The following is a 23,544-nucleotide window of genomic DNA, read 5'->3' as shown; positions in this document are numbered from 1 at the left end:
AACCGTATCGGGAACGTATTTTTATGCTGCACTATACAGATCACAGAGAAGCTCGACAATCACGATGTAAATAAAATAAAGCCTTAACCTGGACGACATTACTAGAGAGAACTGTTGAACAACGCTGAAAACACTATTGACACAATCGGCCTACACTAGGAAAATGGCCGGTATCAATGAAAAGTGATGAGTTTTTAATCATACACAACTAGAATGTCGATGGGAACTATGGTAATCAATATGACCCTCAGAACGTTGTAAATTTAGCCATGAATAGATCTTATTGCAGACTAACATTGCCCTAAATTCAGCTTCGCTGTGTGCTAACAAAGAGCTAATTGATTCTTCAAGCTTTTACAAAAAGTTGCCGCCGACAATATTAATGCGTACGCTATATCCCGTTGTTTTAAACATTAGAATGTTAAATGGATTTCGACTAAATTTCTAATTAGAATTATAGTTCATAATCACCTATTTCCGGCTAAGTTCAGGAGGCCGGTATACCTACAGAGTGCCAGTGAAACAAGATTCAGAGTGACACAAATAGGCTAAGCAACCTAGACACACAGTGCTGTGTCAGCTTCTTTATTAGACAAGCCAGATGCGTAACGATTACGTCTTAAATCAAAAAATATGAAGAAAATATCCGTATCTATAGCTTACAAATGTTCCTTATGTTTCTATCAAGTGATGATAGGATCATAAGCATGTATATGTGCTGCTTACAGGGTGCTTTATATTCTTTTACATTTTCTTTTATAAGCACCTACCTTTCGAAAAAGGAACTCAATAAGACAAAAGGAACAACTAAAAATGCCCACAGAATTGAAGACTTACTAGCGACATATCTGAAGTTTTACTATCTGAGATTATTATCAAGGTTGGCCTATTCCTGATATATTGTACAACATTGCTCGGCATAGCTATGTTCTACACTACGTAACAGCTAACAAACGAAAAAGGCACACGCAAGTTAAGGAACGGTGCTTTATTAGATGTGTTTTAAACTTGCCGGGATAAATAAGTGACGACTGTCGCTCTTCGAACAGTCTCTGATTGCAAACGTCCACTACAGCAGTTTTATACGTCTTAGCTCAGATTGTGAGCTGTAACGCCAATAGAAACCGTGCTTCTGTTGTTGCCGCCGTTGATGCGAGCAGACGAAACTTCTTCCAGCTGATTGTCATTGGTGTTCTCATAATCTGGAATGAAGCGTTAAAGTGACTCTGTGACTTCAACCGCATAAACGTTGCATTGATGTGTATGGAAACATCAGGCGTGGGACGGTCTGACCGGAACTCACTAAGATGCTGCATACTTTCCAATACGAACGTCAGCAGGCGAGGTTGCTCGGCAAGGTAAGCAAAGTTTACCCAAGCGATTTAGACCTATAATAAACAGTCTCGTATAACGCCAAAAGAGCAGCTGTCTTAGTCACGACACGTCGATGCTTTCTAACCAGATGCTCTTGTCTTGAAAAGCCTCAGCTAACGTCAGAGGTGACATGCTAATGAATTGTTACAATCAGCTGATCGTATTGACGTCTTCGAGTGCGTACGCGCAAGTTGGAAGCGTGAAAACACATCAAAACAAAATAAAGAAAGAAGGCACATGCGAGTTAAGGGACGGTGTTTTTGTTAAGATTTTTTTAAACTTGCCGGGATAAATAAGTGAAACACTATTTTCAATTGCCAAGGTGATTAACCCTATAAACATGTTAGGCAATCTTGCACCATTGTGGAATTTCGAGGGCAATCAAGCTAGTACTTGAGCAGTGCTTCTATTATCAAATGCATGTTTAGGGCCTATTGTGAATGCTGTGATCCGTACAGTAGACCAACGTTACAGCGGCTGAAAAACATTTTCACTGAAACGCTTTACCAGTACACATATGTAGTATATTACTGCCCTTTATTTTCGCTTTACATATATATTTGAATATGTATGTAAAACATGTATGTATATTGAGGTGCAGAATATGTGTAAAAATGTCCATAGGAATTCGTCTTATATCGGAGATGTAGTGCAATGCTCAATTTTGTGATTCAAGACTCACACATTCGTGTTATTGGTACGGTCAACGATTCTGGGGAGACTTCGTGGCAGCTGCTGGAGGCCACAGGAAAAATCCAAAAAAGGAAAAATACTAATTAGCTTTTAGCTATATCAGCAGAGGATTTCTTTTATGGAAACTTTTAAGCATTGATTTTCTTTGAAATTACGAGAATAGTCTTCAGATTAGCAATTTGTCAGAAATCATTTCCTACTTGTGCAGTTCTAAGGTATCCCCAAATGTCAGTTTGGTTCTGAGACTAAACAAAAGGTTTTCTCAATAGGTTTTGCTGCATCGAAGACGTGAATTATTATGAAGTATTAGTTTTGAATAGAAATGAGAAATTAAAATAGTCCATTTAGAAATGCTGTTTTGTGACTATATCCGTGGAGCTCAAGCTGTCTCCTATTTTTGCAGTGATTTTTTTTTATTTTGGCGTGCATATGTAGACTTTTCAGTGATCGAAATACCGCCGCGCATCGGTTCAACCATCTTAGATTAGCTGGAGTAATGTCGTTCCGAAGTGTAACATTTTCGAGGATGCTGTCTGGTGCCGATGCTGGTTTTTAAAAAATAAGGTATTTGTGATGCTGCGGCTTCATTTGCACTTTGCATCAGTAGCTAAGTGGCGCCAGTTTTATAAAATACAAGATGCACTTTTAAGTATGCTTAACGAGAATCTTTAGCAATAGTGAGAGATAATTGTTTGCTGTTGAATATTACCTTGACAAAAAGCACTCGCAAAATACAGTCGGAAGAAGATGAGCGAACTGATCATGGAGCATTAACAATTTGCAGAATAATTAAAGAAACAAAAAAGACGTGAGTACTATTGGTAACGATGTAAATGCTCTTTTCATCATTAGTTACTCCATGCAATAAAGCATACTTTTTGCAAATTTCTGATTTGAGTAAATGATGGTTGGTTGCTAACTAGAAACCGCAAAGCTCTAATCTATATCAGTGGACTAATTTCTAAACGGTAGTCGTCACGATGCGCTACGTAGGTATTACTTTTAATGAGTGAATTGGCAGTGGATTTCCTCATTGTTGGGTATTAATAAAGAAAACGTCTTACTATAAGTCGATCATTCTTTAGCCTTCAGAAAAACAGACGATGGTATAAGTAGGTAGGTAGGTAGCCAGAGCATAGCTGATAGAGTACTTTAGCAGCCGCCTTAAAATTCGACAAACCCAATTGCCTTGATCAATTATCGGCTAGAACTCCGCCATTCAGAGCGCTCAAATCACATAAACATCGTTCGAAAAGCACGTACGGCTAGACCTTCGTCTTTTTTCTTGGGATTGTATTCAGGTCACTTGGCGTATTATTCATTAGTATCAAGAACGTTAAATTGCGTCCGTTTGTCCGCCATAGCTGCTAAACAATGGCTGATACTACCATGTTGATATTAAGCTGTATCATAATCCATTAATTGTTTATTTCGATAGGGAGCACTCTTCAAGGCTGTTGGTCTCGTGGCGACCATCACAGCTATACGCGATACATTACCAGGGTGCTGTGCGCGTGCGTTATCGCCTCATTGTGCGGCTTAAGTATAATTTAGCGAGTACCCTTGGTTATGATCGTGTCTGGTTACCGGAAAGTACAGCCACTTTGGTAGGACGGGGTGACATTCCTGGTCTAACGATGTCGAGGTGTCGATATCTACGCGCGTTAAATATTTGAACTCAAATATCATACGTTTGTTTTTTCATCGACCGGTTTCATAACCGGACGTTATTCCTTTTTTTGATGATATTTAATGAACAACGGGCGGAAGAGAATAACTAGAGTGACCGGAGCGTGTCGGTTAGCCAGGATTAACTGACAGAAGTATTGATCGAACTTTCTGGAGTTTATTTCGTCACTGGTTACAACTGCGGTTACGAGTTCAACATTTACTGTATAAGAATTTCAATAGAAGGATTAAGCTCCAATAGAGCTTAAGGTAATACTCAACCTGAATCAATAAATTTTCCTCTTTTCTTAGGGGGATATATAGCAAACTGATTTAAATTTTTGTTCTCTTGATAACCTTGAGTGCCCAAGCACACATTGTGGCTTGTTATTATCTTCTACCATTTGGTTCCATAAGATATGAAGAAGCCAACATGGCATAACTAGTTATACTTAACAAGTTGTTCTTTGATTGAAGGAAATAAAATACCAGTTTTTGTATATTATAAATTTAGATAATTTTTATTAAAATGTAATATTTATACTTAGTACTGAAACGTAGAATGATATAAAAACTTATAATCTTATATTTGTTTTCTATATGACCAATGGGTATTTTTCATCGAGAGTTTTGTCTAGGACGTCCTAGCTACAAGATTAATAAATGTCAGTCGACAGCTGACTCGATTAACGTACGTCATTGGAATGTCATTGGAGGAGACCAATTCAAGTGGCAATTTTATCATGATTGAAAATATGATACTTAAAATATAGTACGGCATTTGATCGAAAAGTAGATAAATATTCTCTACAAGAAAGGTGTGCATGAGCTTTAAATGTAGTCGTTTTAGTGTACGATATAGTGTATAGTAGCAAGCAATAAACCGGTTTACGATACACTACAGCTTTGTTGTCATGCGTTGTAACTGGCTGGTAGTTTTCCATCCTTTTTTTCTTGTTTCATATCGGGAACTTGCTGGGCTTGTTTTTCGTTTGTCACCGTAACGGATAATGCGCAATGGGTCGGCTTTGTTGGGTCTCGCTATGCATGGTTATTGCTTCAGAAACTTGAATCGATTGAGCGGCCGCGCTTGTCTTTGTTTGTAATACGCGAAAACCTAGTGTAGTGTTGGCGATGTTGTTCGTATCGGTCCATGCGGAGTGAAGCCGTAAGTGGGACAAACGTACCGTTATTCATATCTCGTACGTGGAGCTGTTGTTACAACTGCTCGTATACCGACCTGATGTTGTTTTGACGGATTGGGGTACGATTAGCACAAGAAAAGTATTAACATCAACGGCCAGTAGTAGCGGTCACTGTAGTCAAGGGGACACTCCGTAGAGGTCAGTCAATGGTCAAGTGATAGACCCACATATGCAAAGCGACCTTTGACTTTCAAAGCTACTGTGCAGTGGGGTGGCCTGTGTGCGACGGTTCGCTAAAGCTAATGACACTGCTGTCAGCGCCATCTTTTAGTATAAATCCATATATATAATTAATAAAATATATTGATAAGATGTTCTATTTTTACTACTATGTAAGAAACAGGTTTGGCGAGAGCTGATCGAAAAACACTTAGAAAGATTACTTACAATTGAAAAATATAAGAAGATTGCCAAAATATATTGCTATTAGAGTTCTCCAAAAGTAATTACATTTTTGTAAGTGATCTATTTTCTCTATTTTTATTTGTAATGTTTAGTTACTTAGAAATTATGACCTCTTGGGTCGAAGCTAGGTTTACTATCTAATAAGCTATAACTGATACTTCAACGTTGCTTGAATCAACATACCCTTTAATGAGGTTTCGTTAGGTTACTTGACGAAGGGCTTAGTTGCAACCTCACAAATAATGACGAAAGCTGCCCTATCTAAACCGTATTCTAGTTTTCCAATAAAACGTGAGATTAAGCTCTTAAAAATAATGAGTATCTAGTAGAAACACTCAAAAAGTGTAATAATAATAATAATGGGTGAATCAAAAGTAAGCCGTCTGTGCCGCTGATTTTTTGCGCTTTGTACTTTAATTAACCATTGTTTTTCGAGTGGTTAAGTGTAACCGTTAATACGTTTCAAGGTTGGCCTACTTACCTCTTATAAAGTTCAACCCTAGTGCGGAGTACTAAAAGTAGCATTTTGCGTTTTCGACAAAACTTCTAGGAATTTAAAATAGAACATAACATATATGCATGTACAGCGGTTGACGACGTTCGATGGTGACACAAAGGCGAATCATACGAGAGTACAATAATCTCAGTCTATGTTAATAACGGTTAGCTGAATCTAGTCATTTTTCGTTTTGCAAGTATAGGCTAAACAAATTTTTTTGTTTGGGGTATGATCGACCGCCAACAACGACAGTCGCAAAACTCAGTTAAACGGCGGAATAACATAACGCTCTCTATCAGATTTATAATATTTCATATCGTGTGAGACCGCCAAAACAGATCCATATTTAGAATAAGGTGCGATCGTATTGTTTTCTCTAAATTTTAAGATAATCTATATGGAGTATCTATATATTTTGCTTTTTTTTTAAAATTTGATCTTTAACCTGATCTGCCAATTTGGAAAAAGTCCCATGTTGCCGTCGCACTATCTCTCGAAGCACTGAACACTCCGTAGTGTGGCAGCACATGCACTTTTGCGAGAATAATCTTTTGGTTAATTTTTGCGAAGCTCCAGCTCATTTTGCACAAGCATGCTGTACAGCCATCAACTGAAGTTTAGCTGATCCGGCCCTTTTCTGCGATCTAATAAGTTAAAGTCATATTAATGCTTATACTGGTGGTACTACTCGGCCCGTCGACGGCCACTCAAGTGGAATTTCTACAATTGTATTTTAAGTGGTGGCGATTATGTTTGCCCGTATAATTCGTTTAAGCCGCTTTTGAGTGGATACGAGTGACGTGATACGTCGAGGTTACTGCGCTGCGCAAACGTGCGAATACGAAGCGTTCGTTTGGCGTTGACACGCATTTGTTCTGTGTGGATTAATGCTAAATACCGATAAGGTGCGCAGTCCCGTGACCACCCTGTTTATCACAGGATCACGAAACACCTAGAATATATGTATGGGGCATTACAAGTGACACTGATGCCAAAAATCATCTTAAGAAGACTTGTGCAATTCACTGTGCTTCGCCCATACCCAAGCGGTCGCTAGCTTTCTTATCCGTTGTTTCATCCACGTTTACTCTAGCGTTCTCTTTCACGCTTTGCATTCAAGCAGAACCGGATTATACCCGCCTATTGCTGTATGCGTAATGAGTACTCGCGTATGTTATATTTGTAGGACAATAGCAAACATTTTGTTGTATGATGTCATTGTTCACAAAGTAGCTTAGTTTTTAAGTAGGTAAAGATTAGCCGACCTTTTGTTATGAGTGCGCGCGGAACTTGCGACTGAGGACCTTGCACGATGAGTTACAAGGTAAGGATCTGCGTAGACGGACGATCCTGCATATATACTGATGCGTGTTTTGTAAGTGGTCTCGGACCGTATCTTTCTGACAGTTTTCGCGTAACAAGAAACAATAAACTCGACCTTTGACCTTTGAGATGCTTTTGGGACCTGAACACTGAGGTTTATTATAACGATTGAAAACCTGTGTATACAAGGAGTACTCACAGTTTATAGGTCACTTCCAGAGTTCCTAGTTTGAATTTCAGTTTTTGAAACTATCAAAGACACGTATCCATTATTCAAGATGGTTAGCGAAAATATTTTTTTCCTATTACAAAATTATTTTAGTCAGCTGTGTTTTTGTAATATTAAAGTCTGACTCACGGCAATGCCTGATATATGCAAATTTAATGATATGGTCCCTGACACGCATTATTACAAAGCAGGATATGTGCTTGCATTATACATTTGTGACTTCCTGCGCAAGAATAATGACATAAATAAATACATACATGTGACAATCGCCCGGCGAAATCTACCCATTGATTTGTGGTTAATTATTAAAGTTCTAAATGAAACCTTGTCAATTATGAATGTCGTCAGTTTAGCAAATTAGAAGATTAACTAATTGTGAGGTGGTTCGTTAATAACCGACTTTATTTGAACGAACCAGCTCACAATTAATTCTATTCGTCTAGATACCTGCTCTGAATATTTACTTAAATTTTTCGGCGAATTTCTCAAGATATTGTTGATGCAGATATATGCATCACAGAAATGTACACTTTATGACGTGCTTCTGCGTTGCATACCTATACCTAATTATTGTCACATGGAATATCCCACTAAGCATTATTAGCTTCTCTATTACAAGGTCATGGTACGTTCATTTGCAACCGTTCATTAATCGACGATGTATTTGGTTTTAACTGAAACTTAAAACAGGAATAAAGTATGCTGTGAAAAAATTTTCTTGTGATCGCACACGACAAGTAAATTTACTATAGGTTTATTATTTGTTATTATTAGACTTACTATTGGTAAAAAAAAAGGTTAGATTAAATTAACAGTACACACTGACCTACTATAGTGTTCATATTGCAGACATTTAGATTCATTTGAGATTTAGTTTTTCCGCTGCTTATAGGCTTACGTATAATGCCATCACGTAAAGGCACGTGTTCCTTATTTAGAACAACTATCTTTTCGTTGACGACGTAAATCGGTTACAATGTATCTATTCTAACGATAATGAAACGGAACCTGCCAATATCACTTCAACTAACCTTTTTGGAACGATTACCTTACGTATACCTATGACGAGTAAAACATTTGAGGGAGATCATTTTTATTTATTTCAATTCCGAGGTAAGTTGCCAGCTTCAGATCATACCTTTTTATATGTGGCTCTCATACGTTGAGACACAAACGTTTCCTTTTTCCACTTGATCTATTAGTTGTCTGCTAACTTAAAATCTCAGACTTTTTGAGGCCAAAGCAACAAGTCAATTGTAGTGCATCAAATATGGGTGAAAGCTCAGCACTAATTAGGTTATCCTAAGTAGCTTTTAAACATTTAACAAAACATCTGCATTGTCAATTCGGTTTATTTAAAGTGATGTCTGAAGCGACTACATCACGTGAATAGGTGTTTTGCTATCATCATATCCCTCCGTGTCTGATTTCCAGTTTTATTGCGATGGAGCCCAACATATCCTATGAGCCGTTTCCATATCGAAAAACCTTCTTCCGAGATCATGTGCGTTTTACTCGGCTATTTGTCTACGAGATGCATTTGTTGTTAGCTCTTACCTTAGTAGGTTCTTCTGATCATTTTTACTGAAATAAATAGGTAATTTTATATTTTACTTTTTATCCCGAACCTTGTATTTTTTGAAGGTGACTACGTTGTGCTTTTTAACGCACTGGTTAGCATAGGAAATTGCAGCAGTCAGGATACACGTGCTGTGATTTAAACTATAGCCGGCGTGTAGAGCGACAGTAACATATATCCTCGCGGACGACTCTTCCATTCTTGATTTTCGCCCATTAGTAATTTGTATTGAATACATTTTGGTACGACTCCTGATTGGCCCCATAAGATGCGTAATGCATGCCATATTTCCGATCGACATACAAAGAATAGGTGGCGTGCAAATCTAATATCTATCGAGAACGTTGTCGTCGAAATAAAACAAGGTGTGTCTGGTATCCTGCACGATAGTCTGGCTACCCTGTAGTTCGACGAATATGGGAAAAAGAGCGAGTATGTTTGGACTTGTCATAGGCACGGCGGGTAGTTTTACAGGCGTGACGCGCTTTACTGATGTAGCTAAAAAAAATGCTAGGATTGCGTATGACCATTCAAGAGGTTTGGGGAGAACCGAAATGTTGCGAGCTACGCATTTTGTTAAGAGATTGAAATAGAACTCTCAGTGGAAAGTGGACAGACCGTAACAAGGCTACACTAAGGGAGTCGAAAGGTAAGCTATATAGTAAAATCTATGCCGGGCAGCGCGACACGTGCAAGCGTCGAATAATCCCTGGAAATGATGGTATGTTTATCCCAATCTTACCTTAATAGCGCACTCTGTCAAACTCACTATTCATAAACTGTTTAGTACAAAAGACTTGCCATAGAATGAGTAGTAGCTAGCGTTAGGCTGAGATATTGTCGTTATACATCCGCGTGTTCAGTGCTGTGGTGATTCGTAATCATCAACGAATTGGGGTTTCAATCAGATCGGATCAGACACGACCGCTGCTGACAGAAATAATTCTTTGATGCCTTTGGGCATTAGTTTGGCCTCTTACTTATTTCGCATATCAACTTCTCGTTGTCCTTAAGGCAGTATCAAGGCCATTACATATTGTTCTGCATATATACATTCTATATACCTAGTTGATTGGCTGAAGCAATGCTTGTACGTTTTCGCGCAATTATTCACAATAAAAGGTCAGTGGAGACGTGAGCTATATTGAAAATTGATGCATAAAGAAATTAGAAGCCTTAATGACTGCTAAAGTCCGAAGCAGTATTCCAGTGCCTGTGATTTAACTGCAACTTGGTCCTGCATCATGCAAAGAATATCTCGCTGGGAAGAAGAAAGCAGCCATGGTAGACTTTTTTTAAAACCAAATCGCATTTAGACTTTTTTGTGTTTAGGAATCAAATGTTGATTTGTAGAATATTAGAATAAAATATATTTAATTAATTAGTATGCACAGATAGTTTGATTGCTTTTAACATTAGTAACAAGATGAATCAATTTTGACATTAAAAGACAATAATTGGACTTGTTAGCAAAAGGTGAAAATAGAAAATACTGTATCAAAGTAATTAACTAAACTACATCCGTCTGTGAACCGCAAATTAACCAACGTAATGATTTCTTTTACAAATGGAAGTTTAAACAATGGCAGATTACTAGCGTCCTCTTTGCTTATAGTTGAGCTAAGCCTTTTTCACCCTCTCAGGATACGTACCAGTAGCAACAAAAAGTTCACAGTTTGTTTCACTTAAAGGGCATTGGCCAAATACGTTTGTTACTTCCATAAATTAGCGATAAATGTAAACGAAAACTTAATAGCTCTAAAAGTGTTTGTATTTTCTGTGTGTAATTCTACATATATACAGTATTTCTCCATAAGGAATAGGGAGGACTTTATTGTGATACGGTGAAAATTATTATGGGGTCGGCAAAAACTATTTGATTGGAGCGTTCTCTTGCCGTAGGCATATACACGACCCAGATAAGTAAGCACCCATTGCAAGCATTGCAAATTTTGTGGCCACTCGTCAAAATTTATTCGAGTGCCAAAAATTATGGAAAACAGATCTGTCCGTCTTTAAAGATCTGTACCAATCGTTACATGATGGTCCTGCTGTGAAATAACTAACGTTTTAATTATTCGATGAACGGGGGTTGATTTGTCTTAAAACCTCGAGATTAACGAACACTAATTGTTGGCCCTTTTTCAATTAAATCCTCGTGATTAAATGTCGTGATTGAGTACAAAAAACCTCATAGCTCTCTAATGCCGTTATCCTAACTAAGAAGCCTGCCATCAATATCTTTATCAATAGAATATTTTTGCAAAACGACATCATTTGATATATGCCAAGACTATCTCATGTCAACAGCAACTGAATCATCGATTCAGTTTGTACGTGCTAAGAAAGACAAACGATTGGTGCGGTGCCTTTGCAATATTGCCAGAATAAAACGGTATGTTGGAAGCTCTATTATATAAAAGCACGTAAATACATCAGGCTTCGTAATGGGGATATCACTAAGACTGGGGTGTCACTAATTCAACCAGTCATTACCGGAGATGTCAACGAGGCGTGTATTGAGTGTAATATATGTTAGCTATAGGATGGCCCATCAAGCGCGTTCGATGCAGTTTTGTATAAGACGTAAATGCATGCATTGTGGACGATGTTGATGTCACTCTATTCAAGTTTTGATCGTATTTATGACTTTTTTTTATTATTCCACTCTTACTTACTTAGCTCGGGTTGGAAAACTGACGTGCGACGGACCAGGATCCAATAGAACCACCACACTTTACTGTTATCTGCAAGATAGATCTATAAGAACTGACATTTTCACTGAGATAGAGCGAATTAACATTAAATAAGATGAACAAAAAGACCATTCGGTTATAGTTTCATTAAGCCCAAAAAGACGTATATTACAAAGAATACTTTGATGATTGAATCTCTTGGTAATTGGCTAGGTTAATCTTATACATATCCTTTGTCCTTTTTGTTTTAGCACTTTAACACGGAACCAACCAGGTGACTAGTATGGCCTGAAAAGTTCGCAGCGTTTTGTGAATGCTTCGGGTGAAGCTTGTGAATTTATTCAGCAATGTACTTGAATAATTCTCATCGCAATGTTCTGCACATTATGGCGTACAGAGGTAAATAAAGTAACAGATATGTGATTGCTTATCACTTCGGAACACAACGTCATATGGTAAAGATAGTGACCTGAATCAATTTATGATAAAGCCGCATGAACGTAATAATGTGAGAACGAACACAATGAAAGCACCTAAACATTAAAACGAACGATTTATTTCAACACTGCAGATTATCTATAGCGTATCGCTGCTTATCGACAATTGGAAGCACCTTTACAGTGGGTGGCCAAGGTGATGGCATGTTGTTTCCATGGAGAGCAGCAGTTATTAACTACGACAATATTGCTATAAGATAATACGGTAACGATAAATTGCACTAACGAGACCATCATGACGCTAACAAAGTCACAAAAAGCAGTAAATTCTCGTCAGGACCGTTAGTCGTCTTGAGGGCGTCCCTCAGTTTATCAAGTAGCACCAACCACGGAAGGGGTAACGGCTACGGAAACGGTGTTACAATGTGTGTATTATTTAAGGTTGACTGTTTATTGAGAAAATTGAGGCTACGGTGCAATCATTGCAAACTAAAACACGCCATGTTCATTGTGCGGTTGGGCTCCCGCGTGAAATTATCACGTTTGCAAAAATGCCCATTTGACATAATATTTACACACAGCATTTGTTCGCTTTGATAGGACACAAAAATTGTTATACTGCTACATCTGAGTACACTAAATTCATTGATTTTTGACAAGAATACGAAGTATACGAATACAAACACAAGAGGAAGTATTTGTGTAAATGCTTGAATTGCGGAGCCAGGCTTTGAGGTACCTTCCTTCGGTTTTGTTTAACATCCACATAACATGACAGCGTATTTAGACATGGCTCCATTTTTAGAATCTTACAACGAACCTAGAGTGGAATTGTTCGACACTGAGTGAAGATTATAGAAGACAACAGTTCTATCTTTAAAATCTTAACAATTTCTATTTAACAATTTCTATTTAACTAATGATCGGCTAAACGAACTGTGCATCTTGAAAAAAGGATATTGCATATTTCGCGCATATTGAGTTCTAGCTTCTCGCCAGTTAGCGCCTTCAGAGTTTTGTTATGGATAATTGCTTAAAAAGTGCTAACTTTTTGAAAGCTAGCAAGACAGCGCATAAATGTATTCACAAAGCGACAGTAGAAGAAAATGGTCTGCAGTGCAAACAGGGGCTTACTGCCATAGAGCTGCTACAGCGTTTTAACCGCCACAGAAACTGCTTTATACCGAAGTCTTGAATATGAGGAACGCAAAACGAACTTTACTGAACCAACAACAGCAAAGAGTTCTGTTTTGTACGCGTGAACTACGTAAATTTGACCAATTATCTCCGAAAGCTATACGCTGCTGTACGCTAACATTCGTCAAGAAGAGAAATTTGTAAAAGAAAAAGGATGGACAGTAATATAAACAAAGCTCTCAAGTTTTACATCCCGTACTGCGGTTTTGGATGGCTGTCCTGCGTCCGGTTTCGAACCTAAACCACAACCCAATGCTTCTCGTAGGCAAACACGTAACCGTTACTGTCACAGAAAAAATGCGAAAACACAATACCTTGATTTCTAGTCGTAAAAAATCCGGATACCAGGTGGTACTATTATACGATGTAGCCTGCAGATGTGCAGTATCTGAGGAGAACTCTACAATGGATACATAGTGTAAATGGAGTGAGCCAACCGAAACGAGGCACGCAATCAGTAGATTACTATGTGTTGACGCCTGTTAGCGACGGATGTTAAACGGTACTGTTGTTTTTCCCCACGTGATTATGGCCGACCTCCACCGACAACATCTGATGTTTGTGTTTGTTTTATTGCGTCAAGTTTTTAGGGGGCGGAACTATTTATCACGGTAGGCGTTCCTACTTGCTATGAATGTCAACAGGCTAAAGAGAGAATATCCTTTATGCTGTTTCTATATGTCGAGTTTTACATTTGGTATTGCTGCTAGGCATTGCATCAGACGGTTAGCTCTCAGCACGGAACAGAGTCTGGCTATGCTCGCGTTCAAACCTAGACGACGATGTGCCCATAAAATTACCCACCATGCTATTACGAGGGTTTAATATAAGCCTTAATATAATGGGGGGGGGGAGGGAGGGATCACTATGCGCAAACAATTGTTATAATCACCAGAAACGGTTAAAATGTATGGGATTTTGATGTATAGTAACGATTACGAAACAAATGACTGAACTCTATAAACTTTTGAAGGGATGCGGTAGCACTGGCCTGTAGCTAAATGGCACAAACCAACCCGCTCTGTAGTGGTAACAGTTATTTAGCATTAAAAACACTTACAGCTTTAGAGAAATCAGTAAATGTATGCAAAATGGATTTAAGAGCACTTAGAAGGTTTTCCATTTTGTCGTTACTATTTTCTTTTCGGGTATCTTAATGAACTGGGCGAACTCATCCTTCAAAGCCATGAGGGGAAATGTCTGTTGGACAAGGATGGCGTGTGACGTGGCAGTTAAACACGCAGCACTAACTTCTACCACGAAATGGATTAGAGTGTTCATCTCCTGCCCGATATTGTTGACTATGGACAGAACAGTCGACTTTTTGCCTGTTGGCGTTACAGGACTCGCGACGACGCTAAAAGAGCTGGCGAAAATGCAATAGAGCACCGCCGTGCAAACAAGGCTTACTCAATTTTATTAAAACACTTTATTCCGTACGCTAACAAAGATACCTCGATTGGGGTTTGCCATACTGTAGGCAAATCACAAGTGAGGCCCATATTGATGCTAAAAGTTTATCTTGGATTTGCTTCATTAACTCAGATCTTTCTGCATAAAAAAAACACCAAAATACCTGGTACGCAATGATATCACGCCACGAAGAGAACGTACCTCCTCATCGTCCGCGTGGAATCGGGATAAGATTGATAATCATTTGCATATTCGTAATAATAAACCACGCAATGGTCAAACAATCATGATTTCGCATTTCGTGCACCGTACAGGTTAAAAGTGCACGTTCAGTTGACGGAAACGGTGGGTATTGCTAGGTTTGTAATTATTGCTCTGCGTTTGAGCATAGACATGGTTCTCTGTGCAACGCGTCTTAACCACATAGAATTTGTCTACGGATTAATTTCCTGCGTGCATTTTTTAAGTAACCGCGTGTGCAATTCAAACTGTAGCATATCTGGTCTACCTGATTTCCAAGCTACAGGTCTGCGGTAGTCGCTCGTTATCTCTTTTATTGAACGGGTAAAACATCATATTAATGCAATGAACCACGACCCAAATACAATGGCTTAATTTATCGATGTTAAATCCTTCTTCTAATTATCATTAAATGTTGTACACCGACGATATCAGTGAAAGCAACATACATTAGCGTGGCCTGGAAAGACACCCCGCGACAGTACTTAAAATACTAGATGAACGCAACTTGAAATTTATATTTGTTTATTTTTAGCCATCAAGTATTATAGCACATCTTTTATACCTTGCTTGCATGTTTCATTTCAATTAATCATGTGGCCTAACAGTGATAGCATATGCACACGTTTAACAGAAGATTTAGCAGAAGAGTTATTAAGTTACACGGTAACGTCGCATAATAGAGCTATCGTCTCAACATCCGTCAAATTAAGTATTGCTAACTAAGCTGTCGTTCGGCCGAATATCGAATTGTCATTCATGGTAGTCTGGCTTCATTTGCCGTTTACCGTGTTATCGCATAAAATTGATAGTAGAAGCGACTGTCTTCTTAGGTCATCTCGACACGGACAAGACCGCTGGACGACGAATAGCAGGTAGGCTTTGATTACCTATTTGCATAGCCATCTATTCCCGATTTATCGTTGTGATTCCAGCTTATTGATAAGAAGGAGTGCGATTTTATGTTCAAATTTCGCTTTCTTCCTTTGCAGTGAATCGCAAACAAAGCTCTTTTTGTTTGCCTTCGAAACATGATGACCTTCTCGAGCTCGTAGCCAAACTGCATGCAATGGACGCTGCCTCGCCCACGTAGCTCCGCGACAATCCCGAGACGTCAGTTACCTCATAGAATGTGTTGCCCCCAGAGTAGTAAAAGTTCGGCAGAGAATCACTATTATCGCGTGCTGATCAGAAAATATATTCGATCTGTTACTACAAGGACCACTCAAGGTAGACGACACAATTGTTTACTGAGAAAAGATTGCGTACAACACTAGCGGCAACTTGACATTGACAGTTAGATTTATACATTGCACCTCCAACACCATCTGCGTGCCATATGAATGCTAGAACAAGGGTATCTCCGTATAGAGTGTGCAACAACAACAACAACAGTCAGTAATTGTTCCTAAAACTCTTTGGGCTATTCTCTGATGAATCATAGAAGCGGCTGAATTACACAGGTTATATCTCCATTATCCTGGATGTAGTCATAATAGTAGTACGCTTAGTAGCAGAGCTTTCAATATGTTTTCAACAAATGACAGAAGGTCTATTCGGGCTGGCTAAAAGAAGCGTTTACTTTCATTTAGTCAAAACACCGATTACGGGTAGGCGGACGAGCAATTAAACGCTCCAACAAGCAAAAATGACGTTACGGAATCTAAACAGACCGTGCCTAACTTTGCATCTGGCTGTGTGTGCGCATGTGCCCATTTGCAGCTTTATGTGAGCGTGTAACCCTCTGCGTTCGTCTGTGGAAAGCAAGCCACCCGCACAGATACTCTCACTACATGAACTTCGGCAGTCATCTATCTAGCCAGTCAATGGTGGATCGGTTGCTTAGATGGTCGGTCGATTGAGTGACCAGTTCGTGTGTCATTCGATGAGTCAAGGTGTCGCTCTGCACAAGCCACTGCGTTCGACCGCACATTGTCGAGGTATATTGATTATATCTATTTAGGGCTCAACGGATGCAAGCGTGATTGGCCAGATCACTAACTGTCATCAAATTTGAATGCACTGCTGTTGTAGTATCAAATGATTATCTTCACCTGAACGATCCAGTGAGTGCGTCGAACAAAGAGGTTACATAGATAATAGTCGATCTTATCTATGGAACATAATTTTCGGATTGGACGGCAAAAAAGCGTACTAGTAGTATAATCTGCTCTAAAAGTATGTGGAAGACTACGAGCAATCGACCTACCTTAAAAGTGATAGCGGTCTGATCGAACAAGTCTATCTCCGTTTCGTTAGTCGACCGTTCGATAGAACAAAGGCGGGTTGTGTTGGACGGTGATGCAGCCTGGCTCTTGACGTGCTCTATCATTGAAGTCAATACTGCGCTCGCTAGATTTGTAAGCAACAGGTGCTTATTTTCGTGGTTAGTGAGGACAAAATCTAACGTTTTTCGGTGTTGTGGTAGAGGTACGTGGCGGTGTATGATCGTCGTGTGAAATTAGCTGTGCAAGAGAAACTCAATTTGCACAGCCATCGTCGTACAGAGTGTGTGACGGTTAGTAGCGGAAACAGCTCGAGAAAACGTGAGATTTTCGCCGTCAGTAGGTTGATGCTTCAAAGCGACTATGGTCTTAGTCAATCAGACATCTGCAATGAGCTCGAGCTCATCTGCTCGCAGCTCGAATGTCAACGTTGTCGGGATCCTCCAGGATGACAACGTTGAAGAGGTACGAATCAACGACTGCGTAGCTTTCTTTCTATCTGTTTCTTTTTATTTCGGTTCATTTGTAATTTCACAGTATCAGTTGCTAGGTAAACATATTATACGTAAAATAAACCCTTCTTTATGTAATCACATCGATCTCTTAGCGACCGAGCTTGAACCAGCGATCCCTGCCTTACATATAAGCAATGCACAAAAACAAGATGAAATATTAGTATGACCTACAAACGTGATCTCGTGCCTATCTGGGTAGGTAGATATGTATAACCATGTAGGGACTGTATGCGCAAGTCGATGAATTGATGCCGCTATTTATTGTGGTTCTCTTCAGGCAAATTAATGAAGTAAGGTGAGGAAACTTTGAATTTTGGTTTAATTGGCTTATTGATGGTGGTCAATGGGAAAATTGACGTTATATGGTGTTTTTTGTTTACCGGATTTTATTAAAATCATTCGACGAGCAATTTATACTGTTCAAAGCGATTGAGTGTTGGAGTATTTCACGCAATCTATGGGATGGAAGCGATCAACCAGGAAGTCTGTTAAACCATAAGTCATATGCTGAGGGAAATACAAGAGGGTGCTATTTATACGATGATACGGATTGACTGAGTGAGTAGACAGCCGAATTTTCTAGTACTCTAACTGTATGTCTTAGATTTACCATAGGATATTTCGAATAAATGACACAGCAGTGAGTATAAAGTTAATACCATATCGCTGTGTCATTTACTTTGTTCTTCTTATTCATACGGCCAATGCTGGATTTTAAGGACACAGAGGGCGACTTGAAAATAATAATGCTATCACCTGGTAGATTCTTAAGCGACTAATCATGAACAATGCTCGATATAAACCAAGGTTTATAAGCCTGCAGAAGTTTCTCTAGTGGCACAATGATTATATGAATTCATGGTCTTTCGAAGCCCATCGTATGATTATAGACTTACTGTTTACTGTGAGATGGACTTATATAATCATATTTCAAATTAGCAATAACTTAATCGTTTCTGTGAAGCGTGTTCTACTCAGTCCTTTGAGAGATTACCTGTTTACTTATCATTATTTTTTTGAGTTGTCTGCATATTTATCGACGCACCTTTAAAAGTTTTTTTTTTTTTATTTATAGTATAAAAGCAAAGAGGTAAACCTGCAGTGGCTAAATTGCTGACAGAATTTCCAGCGAAAGTGTTCATAAGCATTGCATTATTTCATGTCTTAATATAAGAATATTCAAACGATAGCAAGGGAATCATAGCGCATATACGATACTGTGATTTTTATACATGTATAATGCAGACAAGATATATATTGCGTCAAAAACAAGTCTTGGTAAAAAAAATTGCACTTTTTATTCAATTATGCATCAAAAAAGGATGACAACAAAATTAGTTCTGCGCGCCTCAAGGAGCTTGTATCTTGGAGCGAAGGGATCATCAACTTTAATGACGTTTTATATTGGCAGCATTATGTATATTATGAAAATATTCAACGGACGAATGATTACATAAACATTTGGCTATATTCGAGTTCAATATAGGGGATAAACCTGAATAAGTGTAGCCACGTCATGTCATGTTAAGGCTATTTGTGTGAGGCAGGCACTGTAGCCCTACCAATTGTCGGGTATATGTCCCTTTGAAATAAAATTACCTACCCACCACCAAGTAACACAATTTTTATAAATCTCACTACTAATTAATACGTGGTGTTCGATTAGGACAGTTCTAGTTGACTCACAAAACCAATGCTGCACGAAAGATTTGTCCGCGGGTAATTCTAGTACTGGTAGGATAGCTGTGTGACTTCACGTTCTGAGCTCTGGCATTTTTACACACTTTTAGCCATATTTTGATCCATACCGCTCCCTGTAATAAAAAAAAAAAAGAAAAGCTGTTGTATTCGTGCAAACGAAATGCTGTACGTTACTGCAGTAAGTGTTCCCAATGTCCCTTCATGGCCAATGCAGCATCCTGGTATGCGCTCTTTGTAACTTCTATATTTCTAGGACAAAACTGCTGGCGTCAATGAACATTACAGCTGTTCAAAGCGATGCCATTATGTTGTACATCTAAATACAGTGCATCATAAAAGAGGTATTGTTATACAACGGTTTGCGAGATATTGTTTCTAGGTCAGATTCTAATTCCAGCGTAGTGGCCTTACACAGTGCCGCTTTCATTGCCATCAGGGTAAAAAGACAAGGATTAAACTGTTTATACAGGAGAGCCACTAGGCTATCAGGAGAATCAGTCAAGTGAATTACCAGTATATAAATAGCTTTAGGTAACTATTGGTCATATTTCTTCTGTACGACCTGCTCAGTATTTAAGCTAGGATTATGTCTTCGAAGCTGGCAGGTTTAGCAAGCAGGTTATTTTGACCTGGCGTGATAGCGGCAGGACAGATATTAATTGGATTACAGAAGCTAGAGAGCATTACGTCGTACAGTGCAATACTGCGCAGAGCAAACAACCATTAATTAACTTGCTTATTCATTAGTCACTCGTATTGGTGATTAGGTAGCGTGCTTGAGGCGCCGTTCCGGCTACCTAACTACTAGCATCATAATTTCCCTCATATGCTCGAAAATAATTTTGCTATTACATGTAGTACCGTCATTATCCTTCATGATGATAGGGCCTCATGAATGGCTTAAGAGAGTCACGTACTCTTCTCTTCCTAGTGGTGATTGAGTTCTATTACAGTTATCGTTGTCTCCATTGATTTGGCCGGATTTATATTGTAACGGTTGCTTGTAAATTACTTTCTTTGTATTATTCAAAGGACCGATGGAAGCGAGGGTTGTTGGTCGTGGAAGATTGGTACGAGTGTGACTGGAGAGTGAGTCTGAATTTAAACTAATCGGACAACATAAAAATTGAGCATAAAGAACCCATTAAGTTTAGACACGATCACTTACACGAATGTCTAGTGTTATAACTATTGCTTTGTGTGTAGATTCAGTATTTGGTTTAGAGATCTTGAGTAGCTTCTTTATATTATGGGTGCTGGTCTTTCATTGAACAACTAAAGTGACTGTAAAGATTAATTGAATTTGGAAATTGTACTTTAAGGACAACTGTTTACATTGCGAATTACCGTGTGTGGCTTTATGAGGTAAAAATGGATGACGTTGTTGGTAGACATAGTTGGCACTGGGAGGTTCATCTGCTAGTTATGTGAGCCTTTAAAGATTGCCTTTCGGTCCAAACTTGTGCCGGCGAAATTTACGCAGTACCGCGGCATACGATCATAAAACCCTTGTTGGGTATTCACATGTTGGCTCCCAGCCATTAATCCTAACTAAGATTCTAGAAGCAGGCTGTTAGCTAGTTTCAGTCGACCGTATGCACATTTATGGTACTTGTTCAATAAATAAGCTCGAGCAGTGCATACAGGCAGAACTTATTTCTAAGACTGTACGGAGGTTATATTTTGAGTTACTATTTATAAACGCTTAACATAGTATTTTTATTCAATTTAGTAGCACGGTCAGTAATTATTTTTGTTATCTATTTATTTATTTTGTTTCACTTATTATTAATATTTTTATTTGTCATTAATTATTATTATGTAAGTAAGTATGACAATCTGGTTGTCTTTTAATATTCTAATTTCAGATATATTTAGAAGTATCTGTGATAAATCCAATTACCCGAAAGGAGGGCGATGGCGAGTTGGTCACAACCTACGCCATTTATATTGAGGTACGTTAGCGTCTATATTGACAATGATTAATAATATTTAAGTGGATTATACGGTTAAATATTCTTTGCAATTAACTTCGTCTTTTTTGCTTCATACGAAAGTCCAACCAGAAACTTTTAAATTTTTGCAAAAACCTAATCTTAATTTGTCTTTGTGCGCATCTGAAAGCCATCACAAAGGCATCATGCATATATTGAGTTTTCTTCTATACGAATTTCTCTGGTTGCTTTCAGACCAATGATTCGGCTTTTACAATGTCGAGATCGATGGTACGTCGGCGCTACTCCGAATTCGTGGTTCTTCGGTCCATCCTTCAGGAGCAACATCCTTCTCTCACCGTTCCCCGCCTACCCGGGAGGACACTCCTGGGAAAGCGATTCGATCAGCGTTTTATACAAGAGAGGTGTGACAGTGTATAAATGTCTTTACTGTGTCATTATACTATCGTATGAACGCCTGAAGTAGGGCTTGGTTATCAGTTAGCTAACGCGAATATTTTGTAATACCATGCTAGGTTGTATGAATTGTTTTTTATAAATAGCTGCCCATAACAAGCTACTGTACTTATATTATATCTAGTTTATCTAAAACGAATCAATTATGTCTGTCCGGTTTTTTTGTTTCAACAAAATCATTGCGCTTCTGTGACATGCTTTCGTATTATTTTGCAGATGTAGTGGTTTGCAGTCATTTCTGAAGGCGATTGTCGAACAGCCCGTGTACTTATCAAACAAGAGCCTTCACCTGTTTTTGCAGACGTCGCTAACGATGGAGCAGATACAAAATGTTGTGAACGGCTGTGAGTCCTTTGAGCTGCCGCACAACAACTCGTCGCCGTTTGTACTTTATCCTGTCGACAGTAAAACGCCCAGTCAAGGAGGTCGTGTCGGCATTCTCAAGCGGGAGGCCTGCTCATCGCTAGCTTCCTGTCCTGAACATGAATGTCAGGCCCAGGGTAAACATCAACATATGCGGGTGGGTTCAGGCATTGTGGTTTGCCCGTACGCAAGCGTGGATCAAGCCGGCACCCCGACCGTCCGGACTATGGCCGGCAGTGCTCCGTTCAATATACCAGCAGGATCGCCGAAACCTTTAGCTGTGAGTGCTTTGCGCAGTTGTGCTAGTGATACATGCCTCGATGGAACAGCCACAGGAACAAGTTCTCTTGCCGGAAGCAAGAAACGAGTGTCCTTCTTCATTGAAAACAAAAACAGGCAATCGCTGCTCCGACGATGCGATGGGAATCACAAGGACACCGGTACGGAGGCCAGGACTGCAGCAGGCCGACCACAAAGTGAACAACAACCATGCCAGAACGGAAAGAGTTGGACTCCTGCCATTAGCATTCTAACTGAGCAATCTCGACAGGATAGTGATATCAGACAAGACCATAACAGACCGGACTATGGACGGACTGCACTCGATAATGAACCAAAGGACGAGCCTGTCGTGACAAGTGACAGTGAAGAAACTGAAAACAACAATGCTCTTAGCGACACAACCCTTAAGGTTGTGGCTTCGGATGCGTGCAGTGACAATAGTAACTGCGAAACCTGTATACAGATCGTGGCCACTGGTGTAATGGAAAACGTAACAGGCGTCGCCGATATCGCGCTCGATGTTGCGCCTGCATCGGTCACAGTACAAAATATCGTGGGTTGATCTGAAGATTGTCGACGGTAAAAGTGTACAATTGTAGGTAAGCATTGCATGCGAAAAAACACAGCTGCATTCTTTTGCGGAAGCCCCGAAGAAATAACGTTGTAATAATAACGTCAATATATAAACCATATCAAAGTTCAGTTGAAAAGTTAATTAAGAACATAAGGTATCAAGGTCACCCACTCTTTGTCAATACTATATATACATAAAACATAGATACAGTATGTCGAATAATACGACTGTGTAGTAGATACGATGGCATGAGTGTAGTGACTGTATATAAACTTGTATGATTAGTGTGCATGCGAGTCAATATGACTGCAAACTAGGTAGAAGCTCATATATATATATATTATATTATATATTATATATATATATTAGGATAACAATGAATTCTGTCAAGAGGAAGACTGTACGAGTTGGCGTTTACGATAAATAAAAACACGATCTTATTATAATACACACGTATAGTGTTTTTGTCTCATCTATTATTTGAGTTTATTTACATTTCTGTCTGTCTGTCAACT

At 39.0% G+C, this 23,544-nt stretch overlaps 1 protein-coding gene and 2 long non-coding RNA genes across 5 annotated transcripts; 1 reads left to right on the top strand and 2 right to left on the bottom strand.

The window, feature by feature from the left end:
• Positions 1 to 973: 973 nt before the first annotated feature.
• LOC111268963 (uncharacterized) lies at positions 974 to 6,103 on the bottom strand. The gene is made up of 2 exons (XR_002685481.1): positions 5,827 to 6,103; positions 974 to 1,544 (listed from the first exon to the last, which is right to left on the bottom strand). It is a non-coding gene; the product is annotated as an uncharacterized LOC111268963 (long non-coding RNA).
• Positions 976 to 23,485, top strand: LOC111268958 (uncharacterized). 3 transcript variants are annotated; one of them, XM_022848228.2, is made up of 4 exons: positions 976 to 1,358; positions 21,268 to 21,354; positions 21,589 to 21,758; positions 22,027 to 23,485. In XM_022848228.2, exons 1-4 carry the CDS (start codon positions 1,308 to 1,310, stop codon positions 23,015 to 23,017), a joined length of 1,299 nt encoding a protein of 432 aa, XP_022703963.1. In that variant the 5' UTR covers positions 976 to 1,307; the 3' UTR covers positions 23,018 to 23,485. The 3 variants fall into 3 exon arrangements, with proteins under 3 accessions (XP_022703963.1, XP_022703962.1, XP_086828022.1); XM_022848227.2 differs by lacking the exon at positions 976 to 1,358 and adding an exon at positions 17,546 to 17,648; XM_086971896.1 differs by lacking the exon at positions 976 to 1,358 and adding an exon at positions 20,163 to 20,488.
• LOC111268965 (uncharacterized) lies at positions 15,467 to 17,297 on the bottom strand. Its single transcript, XR_002685484.2, has 2 exons — positions 17,168 to 17,297; positions 15,467 to 16,142 (listed from the first exon to the last, which is right to left on the bottom strand). It is a non-coding gene; the product is annotated as an uncharacterized LOC111268965 (long non-coding RNA).
• Positions 23,486 to 23,544: the final 59 nt, after the last annotated feature.

Source organism: Varroa jacobsoni, unplaced genomic scaffold (assembly GCF_002532875.2).
Source record: "Varroa jacobsoni isolate VJ856 unplaced genomic scaffold, vjacob_1.0 scaffold_1338, whole genome shotgun sequence".
Taxonomy (NCBI): domain Eukaryota; kingdom Metazoa; phylum Arthropoda; class Arachnida; order Mesostigmata; family Varroidae; genus Varroa; species Varroa jacobsoni.
This window is presented reverse-complemented; position numbering and strand designations above follow the sequence as displayed.